This window comes from Desmodus rotundus, chromosome 8 (assembly GCF_022682495.2).
Source record: "Desmodus rotundus isolate HL8 chromosome 8, HLdesRot8A.1, whole genome shotgun sequence".
Classification (NCBI taxonomy): Eukaryota; Metazoa; Chordata; class Mammalia; order Chiroptera; family Phyllostomidae; genus Desmodus; species Desmodus rotundus.
This window is the reverse complement of record NC_071394.1, coordinates 18,746,084-18,764,672: the sequence shown is the minus strand read 5'-3', so window position 1 is coordinate 18,764,672 and position 18,589 is coordinate 18,746,084. Positions and strand designations below refer to the sequence as shown.

General features: G+C 33.4%; 1 protein-coding gene and 1 non-coding gene across 3 annotated transcripts in view; both read right to left on the bottom strand.

Moving 5' to 3' along the window:
• CSMD3 (CUB and Sushi multiple domains 3) overlaps positions 1-18,589 on the bottom strand; it is an 885,055-nt gene that overhangs the window by 282,497 nt on the left and 583,969 nt on the right. For both annotated transcript variants that reach the window (XM_024572155.3, XM_045181698.2), the window contains 2 exons: positions 12,849-13,018; positions 2,702-2,858 (listed from right to left, as the gene is read on the bottom strand). In XM_024572155.3, coding sequence (XP_024427923.2) covers positions 2,702-2,858; positions 12,849-13,018 — 327 coding nt within the window. The remainder of the gene's footprint in view (positions 1-2,701; positions 2,859-12,848; positions 13,019-18,589) is intronic.
• On the bottom strand, positions 3,662-3,825 carry LOC112315781 (U1 spliceosomal RNA). Its single transcript, XR_002975929.2, has one exon. It is a non-coding gene; the product is annotated as a U1 spliceosomal RNA (small nuclear RNA).

The window sequence follows — 18,589 nt, the reverse complement described above, 5'->3', positions numbered from 1 at the left end:
TTCATTTTTATCTCAGTCAAGTGAGATTCTGTCTACCTGAAACTGAAAGTAACCACAAGCAGCAAGTGTTATTAAGTCAACAAAACAGATGGTATTAAGATAGAAAGTGTCCTCAGACAAGGGTGGTCAGGAAATGCTTCTTCATGCTAAGACTAAACTATGAGAATCTATGGAAACGGGATTAACCTGATTTGTATTACATGCCTGGAATGTAATCTCTGTGCCTTTCTTCATTCTATTTTCTTTGCCTGAGTACTTCCCATTTCTTTCTGTGACCTACCAACCCTACCTTTAGTACTACCTAATTCATGGATCCATACCTGACCTGCTTTACCCTAATGTTCTCTCTCCTGTCTCAAATTCTCTTAATGGCAGGGGTGGAGTTGGACTTAGGAATGACTGGACACAGGAATCCAAACACAAATACATGGTCTTTTTCATTTTTTCCTATAAGGGAACACCTTAGCAAATTCTCTCATGTGAGGAATTTCATTATTGCTTCTAAGAATTTTATGAATACTTGGACATATGTGGCCTAGTAGAATCTTCTGTATCACAAAGGTATTTTACAAACTCAGTATTAAGATCACATGTTAACTTATTAAGAATATGTAAAAAGATGCAATTGAACTAACACTAACTAAAAACATTATGAAGGGAAAAAACCAAAAAACTATGCATAATATGTTTGAAAAAATATAGCCACCACACAGGGTGATAACTATTATATTAGTTGTAGATATAAACACACATTTATAGAGGTACATCTGTGCTTTTAAAAAATAATTGCTTTATACTCTCTTCTGAAAACCTTTAGCTTCCCATCTTCATAAAGACATGCATTCTATAATGACCAGCTGGAGTCATTCAGAAAGAAGGGTGACTTCAAATATTTGCTTTTTAAGGTTCCTTTGTCTTTTTTGACACCCAATGGCTCATGCCAAGGTCAAGAAAGTCAATGATTTTCCTCATTCCAGAGCACCCCAAGCACCCCATACAATTAAAAAATCCATGTATGTACCCCAATAAATTTAATTAAAGAAAATCCAAGTATGTCACCCCAATAAATTCAATTAAAGAACAATCCATGTATGTCCTACAATGCTCAGTATCTTTGCATGAATAATCTCAAGTTACAGAGTTTAAATAGAAAAGAAAGTCTAGATTTCCTCTATGAAACCCATTAACATTTTAGACATGGATAAATGCAAAATGATGCAGAACAAAGAAAGACTATTATGTAAACACCGAGCCTTGACTTGAAAAATGTCAGCAGCCCTGTTTGAAAACAGAGAAAGAAGAGGAAAGTAGGTTTTAAAATATTTTCCTTTCTAAAGAGATCACATTAATTATATTTGAACAATAATCCTCGATTCCATTAGTTTAGTCTATCACCCAGTAATATTCATAACACAAATTGCTTGGATTTCATTTGTCTTTGGAAGGGCTTCATAAGAAATCACATTATACAACAGTTCTCAAGAATTAAAAACAGGCATTCAACATTCATTTTATTAATTTATGTTTTCTTAATGTTAATGATGTAACAATTAAAGAACAAGTAGAAAAAGCCTTCAGATAATCAGGGAGCAAGAGTAATCTTTCAGTGTTACGCACAAGGATATTTTTATACAATAAATCATTATACTCTCTTATCTACTACTCCTCACAACATTAAGAAAGACTATTTTCAGAAATGATCATTTGATTCAGATTCCCTTTAGGATCCCATGTGAATACCTTAAATGCTGTAACCTTTTCAATTTCACAGTTTCTGTGATAGTTTCCATTCATCTGACTTCTTTAGAAAATTTATAAGGGTCATTAGATTTTTTCCCAAATATTCTAATACTAAAGATTCCTGGATATCACTACTTAATTTATTTTGCTATGTTACATAAATAATATAAACTTTTAAAAGCTGACTTGATCTGGTAGATGGCAAATTTATTAAACACATGTAAGCACTTCAATTTTACACGTGCTTTACTTTTAAGTAGTGTCTTAGTGTAGAAACTCAATAAATATATTATTTTAATATATTTTATTGGGCATGGATATTATTAGTCTGTTTCTTGAATTTTGATGTTGCTAAAATAAATGCACAGAACAATTGAAGTAAGCCACCTGGTTCTCAGTCTTTGAAATGCTACCTGTTAACTGTTAGAATAGTTGACTTCAATATCATAGAAGAGGATTGTATGAAGTTATTTTTAATAAAGCAGTTCAACAACAAAACAAAACAAAATCGAAACTTAGCTATTCTTTACTGTAAAATCACCTAAAACCATCGTTTGTCATCAATGCCTGTCCAACTACGACTATTACACGTGTAATGTGCATGTTTTGCAATTAGGCTGGTAGCTGAAATATTGAATGTCTATCTACCAAAAAGTTTAATTGTATATTTCTTAAATATTCGATGAGGAGAATAGTGCCATTTAGAAAATAAATAAATAAGCTCAAAGTCACAGATTACTTAGCTTCTGAACTTTACTTGTTTCAAATGTAAAATAGCAACAGTGAGGATACCTGTAATTTATGGAATTGTTAGGGTCAAATAAAATTATATATTTATAAGGGAGTTCCATACTGCAAATCGATTATCCAATGTCAGATTTCACTTCACCTCATGTACTTTCATTATTTAACAAATACTCAGAATTAGTGTTTGATAACTTTATTCTTCCAAAATACTTACTGGTATAGACAAGTTGAAAGCCTTCATCTGTCCCTTCAGAATCAGAATTAAATTCTAGCCAGAGCTGATTTGAAGTACTACTAAGTGTCAGTCCTCTCATAGATGCACCAGTAAAAGCACCTAATAGATGAGTCGTTTTATCTTTTCCATCATAAATCTGCAAAATATATGTATAATTACAATGTAAATGTGCCAATAATAACCAACTCAAATGATATATTTAAATATATGTGTTAAAGAGAACATTGTTATACTCTTCTTAAATCAGTTTACTGCATGTTTCCAAAGGAAAATTATACATGTATGTAAATTCCTACAAATACCAGGTTAAGAGTTAAAATTCACATGGGTATAATTTTATAACTCCAAGCTCAGTAGAATCTAAGTAATATTCAAACTCATGTTATGTAATTTTGCTCTTATTATAATAGCAATGACTTTTTATGGCAGGCAACTTAAAATTGAGAAGATCTACAGAGAAATTAGTTTCCTAGGTGGTTGGTTGTTTTTTGAATGCAACTCCCTCAAGGGGACCAAACACCTGCTTTTCTAGTAACATAAATAATATAAAATGCACTTGCTTATTTTGCAAGTTCTATGTCCTTTAACTTACCTCACTTTTTACATTTTTAAAATATCAAGCTACAATTAGTACAAGAGTACTAATTGCTTCTAGAAACTAATTTGACAAGTCAAAAGTATACAACAAAACTGATAAGCTCCCAAGCATTACTCCATCATTCGCCTCATTGCACTCTCACTTGCCTTGTTTCCTCCCTCCCTCCCTCCCTCCCTCCCTCCCTCCCTCCCTCTCTCTCTCTCTCTCTCTCTCTCTCCCTTTCTTTCTTTCTTTCTTTCTTTCTTTCTTTCTTTCTTTCTTTCTTTCTTTCTTTCTTTCTCTCTTTCTCTCTCTCTCTCTCTCTCTCTCTCTCTCTCTCTCTCTCTCTCTCTCTCTCTCTTTCAGGGAGAGCATGAACACAGTCCCTCACTAGCACAAATTATACAGTCTAGTTCCCCGTGTTTGGGGAAAGGGCAGGGGTCAGCACGTCTGGAGTGCGATGGATAAGCCTTGTGATGGGAAGACCACCTTTGTGATCACAGTGTCTCCCCTGCCAGGTAAATACAGCTTTTCTTTCACCCATACATTCTGGACACCTCTTCAAGTCAGTGGATACAGAGTGTTCCTTTGGAGCACTATGCAATATTTCATACAGTGACATTAATACAACTTGCTGTATCATTTCCATATTAATAAACTCAAGCTTTTTGCCACTAAAAGTAATGTTGAAATAAGCAGATTTTACATATAAACACATTTTTTGGTGCTTGTATTTCATTAAGATGGTTTTCAAAATATGGGATTTCTGGGCTAAAATATTCATGTATTGCCAGATTATGTTCCAAAAATTGTACAATACTTAAACTAAAGGTATACCAGCACTGCATGTTACCACTGTTTTGCCTTTCAGGCATGCATTTCAATGTGGTAGTTATTACCTCCAATGAGGTGAAACTGGTTCTTGAGGGTTATAGTATTAGATATTATGATGCTATCCTACAAAGATCAATTCTACCTTACAAATCTTATTCCGTAGTACTTAATGTCATGGAGCTGGGGCTGGGAGTCTCTTAGTTGCATGCTAATGAGTAGAATAAACTGAGAAAAACTGCTCAAAGTTATGTCTCTGGCTTGAAATTGTCTTTCTCTGACCTGACATTAGAGTCAAAACTGGGTCACTAACCTCCCAATCTAGTGATCTTGCTATAGCACCCATGCTTCTCCAGTGTGGTATTCATTACATTGATACCACCTACAGGAGGATTTCTAGGTCATGCAAAATGGAAATCATTATTCTATTAACCTGAATGAAATATTTTAATTGTGCTAGATTATTTGGTTTAATTTGAAAGTCTATTTACAATGTTTCCTATAATTTATACATAAAAACTCATGTATAATTTTCTCTTTCCTTTGTTTTCAAATTATATTGATCAGGTTTTAGTGAGACGTTGAACTTAATGAAATGAATTGGAAATTTTTACCCGTATTTCTAAGCTGGATTACTCAAATAAAGTAATGAGCCTTGTCTATCTGCAGATTCAAGACCTTCTTTAGCCCGAAGAAATGTTCCTGAGTTTTTATTCATTTAATTATTCTGTCCTTTTAATCCTTTTACTTTCCACCTAGAGTTCCTATTATTTACATATTCAAGTCTCCAAAACTACATTGCGATTCTTTTATATTCTCTCCTCTGAAATTTATCTATTTTTTCCTCTGGAAACAATCTTTCACTGGATCTTTTGCACTAACAACTAGAGTTTCAGCAGAGACTAATTTCTTTTTAGGTCTTCTAAGAAAATTCTAAATTTTAAAATCATTAGTCAAACTCTAGAATCTCTTTCTCTCTCATACTCTAATTGTATTATTAAGATTTCTCATAACTTTTAAAATTATTACAAATTTCTCTTTTAATGCTTCCAGAGTTCAAATTAATGCATAGCTGCTGTTGTTATGTATTTAACTTTGTCTTTCTTCCCTCTGATTACTTAATTCCCTTAAGTATGTGCTTATTTATATTTAGCTCTTTATAGTTTTCTGTTTACTTATTATGGATACAAATTTAAATGTTATAGAGATAACAAAAACTTTAACATACCACACAAATATAATTTCTATTCAGGACCCTCACAATACACTTCTAACCACATGACCCATTCCCTTTTCTGCACAGGAAGTTTTAAGTCTACAGTGACAAGCCCTTCCTGCTCTCCCCGCTTGAGTTGAGGGAATCTACCGCCTCATACACCCTCTAAGCTCCACCAGTTTATGTACCTGCTGCATTACCACAGAGAGGGTGGTAGGTGGGAATAGTTCAAGCCTACATCTTTATTTAATTCCTAATAGCAAACATCTTACTCGCCACTCTCTCTTTTTAAATGTCTTTCTGACAATTTAAAAAAAAGTGTGTTGCTATTTAAAAAGCACTGGAGTAACAGAGAGAAGGTCATATGGACAATTTTCCTAAAATTATATTGAAATAACTTAAATACCTGGTAGAATCTTCTTTATCATACAAACAAGTTTCTGTTTTAGATAATAATAGAGAGAATTTATTTGTCTTCAATAATGCCAAACCAAATGTTGAGGTTCGTTAGTGCAGAAATGTTTTTTGTTTGGTTTTATAAGATTCAACTTTTCACTTAAGAATATTATTACTCAGGGATAATTCGGAAGTAAGGATCAGAAAACACAACTTCTGTGTCTGTGAGTTTCAAATGGTCAATATTCTCAGAAGTCCACTTCTGAATACCATTGTTTCATGATATGATATAGCTTATAGACACTGTAAATCTGGCGCATCTTATTTGTGGTTAATATTGTCACGGTAACCCCAAAGAATAGTTTCATTTTATTTCCCTTACTTCCCATCAATATATAATTTGATTTCCACGTTAAATATAAATAATTGTCTTTTGGATTTCAACTAGTTCTGATTTCATGTTGTGGACACATTGAAAGAAATTCCAGTCTGTCAAAAGCAGTCAAATAAGGGGAAAATATAAACTAAATAAGTTCTCACTATAACTGAGTAACCAAAAATTGGTTTTTTAAAATTTTTTAAGTCTCTCCTAATAATTTTTTCTCTCAAATTTTTGATGGCAATAAAAAATGTTTAATGATGACAAGTACCATTACTTCACTCCATATTTATAAATCATTGCTATATATAACAATGTAAAAAGTAACAAAGTACTTCAAAAACATTTCCATGCATGCGTTTCATTCTGGGAATAAAAATTTAAAAAGAATATTAAGACATTCTTCTTAATGCAAAGAAATATTTAAAAATTAATCTAATATTTTCTATTATAGGAGAAACATTTATTTTGGACCTTTGTATATTTTTAAGCTATAAGCATACTTTTTTCTTTTCAAAAGAGACTTTCTTAGAGAAATAATGTTAAGAATAATTATTGAAAGAAAGGACATGAAAAGACAAATATTAAAAAACAGGAAAAGAATTAACTGATGCCCATCTGGGAGGACCTAATTCAATACCAAAATGCAGGAACTAGTTTATTTCACAACGTATAGTCAAAAGGTAGAAAACAAATGCTAAGGAAGCACTACGATAATAAAGAAAGTAAAATGAAGCGTGATTATCCAACCATGAATGTTAAAAGCCTGTACAAAATTATTAAATCCAATGAAAAGCAAGTGTTAGGAAGGCTTTCAAAAAAATAATTTTATAGTAATAAGTTGATGCTGTTTAACTGGTAAATAAAATCCTTCAAATGTATTAAAATAACTATGGAAACATAAAGGCAACAAGGAAGGACAATGTAGTATAGCCAAAAACAAATTACTTTTGAAGGAGACGAGTACAAAGCATACAAATAAGAGATCATAAAAAAAATGTGTCTTTCACTTAAAAGTAAATTTACCATAACAGTGATTATTGGGTCTGATCAGAAGCACAAGAAACTTCTATGTGAGATTGTTACTTCTCACAATTCTATTCTTATTAAAATCAGGATCTTTAAGAATATTTTTATTTAAATGGGCCTGTTTTTCCTTTTTAAGATGTACTATAAATTATTATTATCATTATTTTCAGCACATATCTTAATATCTATTTTTATCAGACATTAGAAAGCTAAAAAAATTAGATAACTGTGTAACACATTTTAGTTGGAAGGGAACAGACTCTTAGTGTTTCCCACAGAAACATTCTTAGTTACTGAGCACCTAATTCATATACTGAAGACTTACTTTTATGCCAAATATGGAATTTCAAGTCAATTTAAGAATTAATATCATGAAAGACATTGAGTGCTTTTATAATGTTAATAAAATTATTTGATAAGACTCTAATTTGTTAAAAGGTTGCAATTAATTTGGTTAGTCTAACAGTGGGACAGACTAGAACTTAACATTGCCATTTTTCAATTACCAAACCTTTGTAATGGATCAGGGCTTGAAATTAATTATGGTGTACAGAGCCTCCTAAGTCTGGAAGGTCAAACCCTATTTTGATGAACTGATTATCAACCCCAAAAACTGTTGCTAATTTTGTCATACATGTATGATTAGAAGGTATATACTCAGTCATTTCTTCAATGAATTATCCAGAAAGATGTTATTTAAACCTAAGAGCAGAAAGTACATAAAAAGTAAAATCAAAAGAGAGAAATTACACATGTACTTATGTGCACAAACCTTCAAATTATTCCTTCTCATGAACATTATTAGGGTTTTCATTTTTGGTCATTTGTTTTACAGATTGATTTGGAAATGTAAATACATTTTTTTCTAACAAGGTAAGACACCAAATTGTGAATGAAAGAACACATTTTATAATGGTTAATCAAAAAGGACCATATTCTAAACCTTATATGTTCTTCCAAAAGTAATGTGAAACAGAGCAGAGAACTTTTGTTTGCATTCCAATATTTGTGTCTTGGAATAGCTATATCATGTTTCCTCAGTTACAAGAGCTGGTGTATCTTAGTGAGGGACTTGGGGGCACAATGAATGGCCAGCTTTTCAGGGGCATTAGCTGCGTGATTATGTAACAAAGTTGCCATCCCAACTTTATAGTTCAAGTTTTGTGGGCTGTCATTAATCATTTAATCATTTCACCTCTGTGATCCTCAGTGGGAGAGAGATTGAAGGGTTTCGTGAGGCCTAATGTGACACCTTATACTAACGGATATTTACAGAGTGCTTCTGAAAGGAGTGATAAAGGATTAGCAGTGAACAGCAATAAGCAGAGTTGGTATATATGCATGGTGGTCATATGAGCTCACTGATGTGCTGTAAAATGTTTAACAACCAGCTCTCAAACCAACAAAACTGGAAGTGTATATGTTCATACATTTTTTAAAAAATAACTTTTATTGGCATAAGGAGAAGTTGACAAACTTTTTCTGAAAAGGATAAGATAGTAAATATTTTAGGCTGTTGGGGTCCGAACATCCCTGTTGCAACTACTCAGTCCTCCCATTGCCATACAAAAGCAGCTACAAACAATGTATAAAGTGACCTTCTCCCAACAACATTTTATTTACAGAAACAGATCTCAGGCCATTTTTTCCCTTAGACTGTCATTTGGGAATCCCTGATTAAAGGATGTCTAGCACACAATTTACAAATAGTAATAAAATATACCATATTCATTATGATAAATCCCACAGAGTTGGTTGATTGTTACAAAATGCTTTCAATGTTCTTTGCCAAACTATTTTATCTGCATCTTATCAGTGCCAACGGACAAACAGTAGTAGCTCCTAAATGAATATAACTTGGTATTTTTGTTAGATAAAAGTGAAATATCAACAAAAAGTTATATCAGAACTTCACTGGTGTGTAAATGATATGAACAACTTTTCTAAGTGGAATAGTTTTCAAATACTAGAAAAGGTATTTTCTCAATTTGTGGTACTATTCACAATGTATAGGGAATGAGAAAAACAAGAAATCAGGTCAGGATTTGTGGTGCTTGCCAATTTCTGCAGCATACATGCTCCAGCTGGGAGCATGATCACCCTATTAATGGAACATCACTGAATGTAAAGTTGGGATGAGATGCACACTTGGATACAGTGTTTCCACCACAGAGATACAATATGCATGACTAACATGAAAAACACAGATAATAGTCAAAGTAGTAAAATAATTAGGATATTAAAGTATATTCATTACTTTTGTTTTTACTATAATTTAAATGTAAGTAAATTTAATAGTAATCAAATTCAATTTTTAATAGTAACTATGTATAACACCAAGCTGAAAATCTAACAATCGGCTCTTAGAAGTGGTACATCCAAACGATCACACGTAGGTTAGGAAAAAAGCTTGAAAATAATACGTCTTAGAAAACAACAACAATAATACATTAATAACCTTCTTATCATTCTCCTAAAAGACATTATTCATCAAGTGATCCTCAAATATCAAATTTTCATATCAAATATCAAGTGTCAAATTTTTTATAAATATGACAGCAATTGTCCTAACCCTTTTTTGGAGTCTCAAAATCAATTTTGAGTTATTTTGTTGGCTCTTTTCCATTGTCGCCCGTTTAGTCTACATTCTACATAAGAAGTAAGTCTTAAACTGCACCATGCCCGCTCTGGTAAAAAGATTCCCTTGAATTTTGTCTCTGCTAAGCAGCAACAAAAGTGGAAACAGTATCGATTGGTGTTCGGCTTTTGTCCTATCAGGCTGACAATGGGAACTCTTCATTGTTAATTGTTTAGAGTCTACATCAATCAAACACCTCCTATAAATGTTAGTTGAAAGAATTCATTATATCACATATTTTGAGTGAGGGTCTGAGAAGTTCAGTACTCTTGGCCAGCTGAAAAGAGTGGAACCAAAGAAGGACACCCATGTAATTCCCACACCGGGGATCCTCAGGTGATCTGGAGAGTTTTATAAAAATATATAACCCCAGGTACAGACCAATGGAAACCATTTTCCCAGGTTGAATGTGTCAGAAAATCTGGCAGTGGCACCAGGGATAGCCTACCTGGAAGGGTCATAGGATCCTTACCACTCGCTATGAAGTTTACTAGCGTAGTTATAAATAGCTACAGTAGTTTATGGAAAGAAGGGGGAGGGAGAGAGAGCACGAGTAAGTGAGCAGCAGCCTGGATTGTGAGCTCTCTGAGAGGAAAAGTGTGTGTGTGTGTGTGCGTGTGTGTTTAGAAATAGATAAATACATACACATATTTTCTGTTGCCATTTCTGTTTTTATTAGAACCCAATACAGTGATGTTCTAGTGTAAATACTACCAGAAAAAAAAACCCACCTTCCAAACCCAATGTTTGTATAAAGATTATAAGAGAATGTGGCCAGTGCTACCACATAAAGAAAATAATACTTTTAAATTCTCTCGGTCAGGGGGCAAAGGACTCTATAACAGACTATTGTTTTATTCATTTCTTCTTATTCCCTAGGCTGAATGTAGGGAGAGAACTGATTCTACTAGGTTTGATATTAGAAAGTGCTGGAGATTGGGACCGGTTCTTATGGGCTAGTTTGCAGTTAAGACAAATGACCTTTTCATTCTTAGAGGACTCGGGCTCCACAATCTGAGAAGTTTTCCTTTTTCCTTGGAGGGCGCGTCTCACTGCCTGTGCTTGCCTAACTCTACCTGTGCCATTAGGTGTCTGTGAACTATTAGTTGTCCATGGGATTAATGGGAGGAAAAAGGTAACATATTAGCAATTTACATCTTACACTGAGGGAGAGACCATGGAGACAGACTTGGAGTGTAAAAGCCCTTGATCCCAAACTGTCTCTATAGAGTGGTTTGTAGAAGTTATTTTAAAGTAACAATTTAGAATAAATCCCAGGCAGATTACCAGTAAGGCGATTACTGAATTTGCATGTTTCTCTTTTAATATGTAGCATATAGTATTTTCAATTTTGGGAATTACTCTAAGAAAATTACAAAACACATCTTAAAAATTGCTAGGAGTATATATTTCTATCCCCTCATTAATGATGGGAATTCATTATTTAATGAAATCCAGTAGTGCATTAAATTGATTTTTTTGGCCTGCCTTTATCTCTCACCATCACATCCCCTCACTTTTGTCACTTACTACCGAGGTCCTACTCTTCCTCAAGGTAACACAAGTCACAAGTGCATGAAACCTGACTCCAAACAAGTAAGGCTTCAGTCAGACAGCACGCTGAGGAATACGTAAGAGCTATTTTATTTTTAAAAGACAGAAGCCGTTATTCCAAATTAATTTTCCAATAATAAGCATTATTCATGCATTCATTCATGAAAAAGGAATGCATACATTTCAGCATCCAGAGAAAACAAATATTCTAGGAAAAGTGGGGGAGCGTTTCCTGACTTTAAGACAGAAATACACGTTTATTATGTTTCTAGTATGCTACAGAGTAGGGGCTGGGCCTCTTCTCTGTATCTTGATACACTCCCCCCCCCCACACACATTTAGTGCGATGAACAAAAGTGCAACGAACAGAAATGGACCTAAAATACTAAAATTTAACGTATTTAGTTGTACTGCAGGAGATCTTTCCCACGTCCAAAAGCCTCGCATGCATACAGTACTGTTTGTGTCAGAGAACCATGAATTATAATCAAAACAATATTCTTTTTTAAAAGAAGAAAATAACCAACACACTAAAATCACTGCTTATAGAAGAGATAAGTCAACCTGAGATATCTTAATTATTTTCAAGATTGTGAAAACAGAATTATGTTGTTTATTGACATGTTTACTTTTATTCTAATTGTATGTATAAATTATATTTATCAAAACCTTACTTCAAAAAATATGAATCAGCAAATACGGAAATATTTATTTGCCTAATATTAAATCTTTTAGAGAAGGACATCTGATTATTTCTAAATTTTAATGCAAGTAATTAATTTTATTCTAAATGCTTATTATTAACAGTTAATTTTAAAAATAATTTGTAAATAGAGTTTTAGTTTAATATATTCATAACTATGAATTTTAAAGTCATATTTGCAAAGAATTATCCATCTATCAATAGAAATAATTTTAATAAACAGAAAAATAAAACACTTATAACTATATTTATTTTTTATTATCCTAAGATTTTATTTATCTATTTTGAGAGAGAGGGGATGGGAGGGAAAAAGAGAGGGAGAGAAACATCAATGTGTGGTTGCCTCTCATGCACCCTCAACTGGGGACCTGGCCCGCAACCCAGGCATGTGCCGTGACTGGGAATCGAACCGGTGACCCTTAGGTTCGCAGGCCAGCACTCAATCCACTGAGCCACACCAGCCAGGACATGACTATATTTATTGAATAAATGACTATTCTGTTAATTATGATTTATATATAAATATTTATTGAATACAAGATATCTGGCATGAACGTGTTTTTGTGTTGATGTTAATAAAACATTAAACTTTCGGTATCATAAAATAAAAGTTACTTATAAACATTGGAAACAAAACACTTTATCTCAATGAAAATAATATTATAAACATGGGAAATAACATATAATTTAAATCTATGAATGGTAGCATCAATTTATGGTTGATTATGTACGCATATATATGTATTAGCATATACTTAATGACTAAAAACAATCAAAATACAAGTATGTCTGATGTCACTTACCTTAAGAACATCTCCTTGTGCTAAATGAAACGTTCTGGCTGAAATGTTGATCCCCTTTCCTGCTTGAACCTGAATGCTATAAATGCATTCATGGTTGTTTTCATAGTTGAGTGGATAATTTGGAGAGAGCAAAATTCCTTCGTTATTTGTCGCAGATGCACCACACTCGGCTGCAGGTAAAACAGAATATTGAAGCACCGTTGAATAGAAAGCATGGGCATTTTCAGGTAATGTAATGTATGAGTGTGTAAATGTATTTCCTTGTAACTAGAGCCTCACAGGAAAATAATGTACGGAATGGCTACGTGCTGTAGATGACTCGCTTCCTCAGATATTCTACGGGAAGAACTGCCTGTGGTCAGGACACTTGTACATACAGGGAAATACACAATAATTTCAGTACCTCACCCCCCTCCCCGTGAACGTATGGCATGGGAAAGAATGGGAGCAAACGATTTTCAGAATATATTGTAAGTTTCTGGATCTTTGATTAATTTATTACTTTTAAACTTACAGTTTAATTATTTAAAGTAAAAAAGTTGAGAAATTTTGTTGTATAATGATTCTAATAGGATCTTTTTATTTTTACTTTTGAATTTGACCCTTTTTCCTCCCAATAGTCAGCATTCTCCTGATCCAAGAAATTCAGTAACAAAAAAGTAAATGCACACTACATTGCCTTGTAAAACTGTATAATAAGTAGACCCCACTAAACAATAATTATAACAAATTGGGCATCTTTAGAAATGATACCACCTTTCAGTTTAAAAGATAGAATAGATTAAAGCATTCTCTTAATCAGTGTATGGTACTGCTAATTCTCCAGGACTAATTATGGAAAATTTGTAGACATGTTTAACCACTTAGAGAGAATTAGAAATTTCTTATTTTTAAAATTTAATTTCAAATTATTTCTTAAAAAGATCGTAGCAATATTGCAATGTCAAACAAGGCCTTATAGTCCTCAAACATTTTCCTTGTCTCTCAGAAACTCAATAAACTGTGTTTTGTGTCTCATCTAATAACTTGCTTCATATTACCATTACCATAGGGAGAGTTATATTTTTAAAGGATTAACTAATCAGAATATATATAAAGTCATTATATTCCAGAAATAAGACTTTTTGAATAATAATTCATGGGAACAGCATAGGAAGTGTACAAGAAGGTGAGTGACAATGAACTGCTTTACCTTTTAAATGACTGAACATTAACAAAATTAAGGCAAAAGAAAAAAAGCCTAATGAGAATATGAAAATAATCAAGATTGGGCAATCATTATAATATCAACATAGTGTAAAATAATAAAAACTAATGGTGTGATGCTATAAATAATCAAGTAGTCACATGAAGAAATGTAGCCCAATATAGCTCCTCCAAATTTATTTCAAGTAAAAGGAAAACAAAACAAATAAATCTTACAGACTCCCAATACTGATTTAAATTATTTTAATATTACTTAAGTATGTTTAAACATATGAATAGATAGGTCTTATGTTGTTAGCTATGTACAATTAAAATACCAAACCAAGTTCACAAATACAGGAACAACACTACAAAAATAATGAAACTAAAAAGAGCAACAAGTATCTAATGTGGCATAGATGTTGTCTTCCTGAAATTAAATTGGCCCTGGCAATCGGAATAAAGAGCCAGCTGCCAGAGTACTGGCTTTTGGAGTTTGCTGTGTCTTTCACTATGCTGTGCTGTGTACTGATTCAATTCTTCTGCATCTTATACGTTTCTGAGCTGCTGAGAAACTTTCATGGGTATAGCGTAACACGATACCATGAGTCCTTCACTTAGTGGAAAAGAATCATTTAAATTTTAAATCTGCCTCATTTCCTTCTCACTGTCTTGTTAGAATTTAGGTGCACTTGTGAGGACCTGAAGATAAATGCATTGAACCATACAGATGATCCAGAATGCAAACATATTTCTATCAGCTTCATTGTTAGAGACTGTGAACAAATGTGTTATAAAATCATGGGATTCTGACAGTGTATTTTTATGCCAACTTACAACACATTGACCTATTGATTAAGAGCTCATGCTTGAAAATTTGGAGATTTAGTTTTCAAAACTAAGCTCTATCCTCTATCTGTATATTTTTGGCAAGTTATTTACTCTCTATCTTAAACCTCAAAAGTGTTATTATTACAATGGGAATAATAACACCCTCCTCAGAGGATGTTTGGTTTGTCTGTGTATGAGTTGAAAATACATGTACACTGATGATACCCATAGAACATTAGCAAAGGGCTGGCATACAACAACGGCTTGATAAGTTAAAGCTATCCTTATGAGTATTTTAAGTATGAATAGTAATGCTGGCACCATGTAATACACACATACACAAAAAGAATTTGGATATTTATATTGTTCCTATTGTGACTATCCAGGTGTATACAGATATTTATATATGAAAAGCCAGAGGATTCTTCCTAATTTTGGAGAATCACTTATGATATTAAAATCATTTTAATATAACCTAAGATTTTTCTCAGTAAAGAGTTGTTTCAGCTACCCTTTACAATATACTAATAATTTATTGTTCAGTTCCCAACATTTGAATAGGCTGTCAGAACTTTCTGCCATAAACATTATTAGATTTATACTGTATAATTTAAAGGAGGTTTGCTATTATATGAAAAATAACCTGCTTTTGTTATACATTACTATTTCAGTTGGTTTAAAATGGATATGAAGGACTTATTTGGTAAAATAAAATGAGGACTTAAACCAGAATGAAGAAAATTAAGAAAGAAAATGTCAATTAAATTGGCACCTTTTTCACTTAATCAAGGATGACTATAAATCGTGGGGCCCGGTGCAGAATGAAAAGGCGCTGACCCTTGTTGACATGTATTAACAATTTCAGGAAACCAATACAGCACTAAACCAAGCATAGGGACCTTCTCAGCTTGGAGCCGTGTTCGACTACCTGTGTTTGAACCAGTGAAGCCAATTCTGCACATATTCCTCACAACAACTTACAGGGAAAAAACTCTTTTCGACAGTTTTATAGATGAAGACACCAAAGTGAGCCTTCTTGCTAAAACCAGAGTGTATCAGAGCTGGGATTCACATCTGTCATTGTACGTGGTGTTAATCTAAATACTTTTTAGTGTGACAGGAGGCACTATTAATAGTTATCCTATGGGACTAGAGAAATAGTTGTATATGTGTATACATACTCATATAATGTATACGCCTATAATCCATTATACATAATTAGTAATGTTCAGAATGATTATCTCATTTGAAAGGAAGGTATTGACACATAAAAAAAAGAAAAATCAGCCCTGGTTGGTGTGGCTCAGTGGACTGAGTGCAAGCCTGTAAATCAAAAGGTTGCTCACTCAATTCCCACTCAGGGCACATTCCTGGGTTGCAGGCCAGGTCCTCAGTGGGGGGTGCATGAAAGGCAACCACACATTGATGTTTTTCTCCCACCCTTCCTTCCCCCTCTCTAAAAATAAATAAATTTATAAAATCTTTTTTAAAAACCTTTTTTCAGAATGTACTTCTTATACATACATGAAAATGAACACATAATTTTTTCAATAAGGATTTTAATAAAATAAATTATTTTCTAATAGTAGGTTAAGGAGGAACTCATTTAACCACAGAACAGAACTCCAGCAGCTAGGTGATTAATAAAGAATTTATTTTTACATAGAATCCAATCTTTGATTTTATCTTTGAATTTAAAATGTACCAAACACTGGCTTCCCAGCACGCAATGTAGCACTAACATTTATCTTGTATAAGCTCTATTTCTGCACTTCAGCTGCAGCTGTCTTGTTTGCCAATTGAAACTGAACAAGATTTAATGTTGAAATTAACAACAAATTTTGCACAGTGTGACCATATGCCTAAGTCTAGCAATGAGCATGCTTCCATGTCTGTTGCATAATAAGCCGACACAATGATATTTTCCAAATGCGAATCTGATCTTGTACTTTCTGCCTAAAATTTACTCATCATCGGCAAGTCAGAGTCCATGGAATATCATACCTGGCCACTTATAACGTGAACACAGTCTAGCTTTCTAGCTATTAACTATCACTCTTTCCCCTGGACCTTGCAATTCAGTTTTTCTAAACTACTGGTCCTTTGCCATGGTCTCATACTCTTGGCCTTTGTACATGTACTTTTCTCTGCATGTAAGCATCACCTCAAGTCTCAAGGGATGTGATTCCAGGGCTCAAATAAAGAAAAAAAAGATGTGATATGGAATTATACTATTATGACTCTTTCAAGCATCGGGCTGCAGCGATGGTGTGTGAAATAAATGAAATAATGTCATATTGAATTATCAGGGATAATTCTCACAAATAGTCATGGCTGCAATGTTATGAATGTCCAGGCAAAGTACCATGACTACATATTTCCATTGTATAGGACATGAATATAACAGCAAGTTTTCACAAAGCATACTTAAATGAGAAGATATGAGTACTGGCCAACTGTGATTGAATATTCTCAAGATATGTTAAAGTAAACTTGGGAAAAGACCAACCCGCAGAACAGCTAGCCCGAGAGAGAAGGGCGGTTAGTGGATCCTAGGAAGTTATGGTTACATAGAACAGCCAACTATATGGGAAAAAAGGAGTTTGAGTAAAAGAAGTCCTAGAAATTCAAGTGGCAAAGGTGAATTGAAAACAGTCATCATTTACCAGCCACAGTGACATTTCTGAAGAGTACACAGCTGTAACTGAACAAGCCTGCATCTGTGACTGGCCATGTCAGGGCGTGCCAGCGTTTTCAGACAAGTGCAGTGGGCTTCAGGGGCTGCAATGTCTCCTGAAAGTGAGATAAGCACATTTTCCCTACCTTAATGTAAGCTCAGCAACTGTTTCCCTCATGTTCTGATCTACAATGAATTGCATGCTCTTGATAACATCACTAACTTTTAAAGCCTGAGACTATTAATACGGATTCCCTACAAAATAATCAATGTTGAAGTATTAATAGCTGATAATGTCTCTTTTCTCTGATTTGAACTGGGGGTCATCTTTAAATCATAGAAATTAATAATATTAAAACACTACGTAATTTAGCAGAGTATTAGGGAAATATTTTTAGAAAAAATGCCTTCAGTATTCATTAATAGACTATAAATACTTCCTACTTGTTATGATGCCTTTATTTTGTGAAAAACAAATCCTGTTCATGTAAAATATATTTAAACTAACAAATTAAGAAGTGTATAGAAATGCATTTGATTTACCAATATAAAACTCTTCGCAGAGTTGAACTTAGTATGTTGACAGACGTGGCCTTAGCTGGACTGGAATAGGGGAGACGTGTGTGCTGGCACCTGGTGATAAGAATCACTGCTACAGTGAGAAACACTGAGAGCTGGCGCATCCATTGAATTCCATTTTTTTTGTCATGTGCTGAAAACCAGAGCGGCCCACGCATCATTAATCTCCGTTGCTGCAGTGAGCAAATCTGGTATCTATTGTTTACACAGTCATGTATTTCCAGATAAACTGGTAAAACGCTTTTCTATAATTTGGCTGGAAACTTCAAAAAATGTCTATAATGAGTGAAGTTGGTAGATACTTTTAAGGATTTGCATTGCAATTGAATTCCTTCTTTTATGTTATTTTGATAGCACCACAGGTTATTTTTTAAATTGTTTTATAAAAACAGTTAAAATAAATGACTTGATTATTAAAAAAAAATTCATCTTTCAAACCTAGACATATGGTATGCTAAGTCAAGTAAGG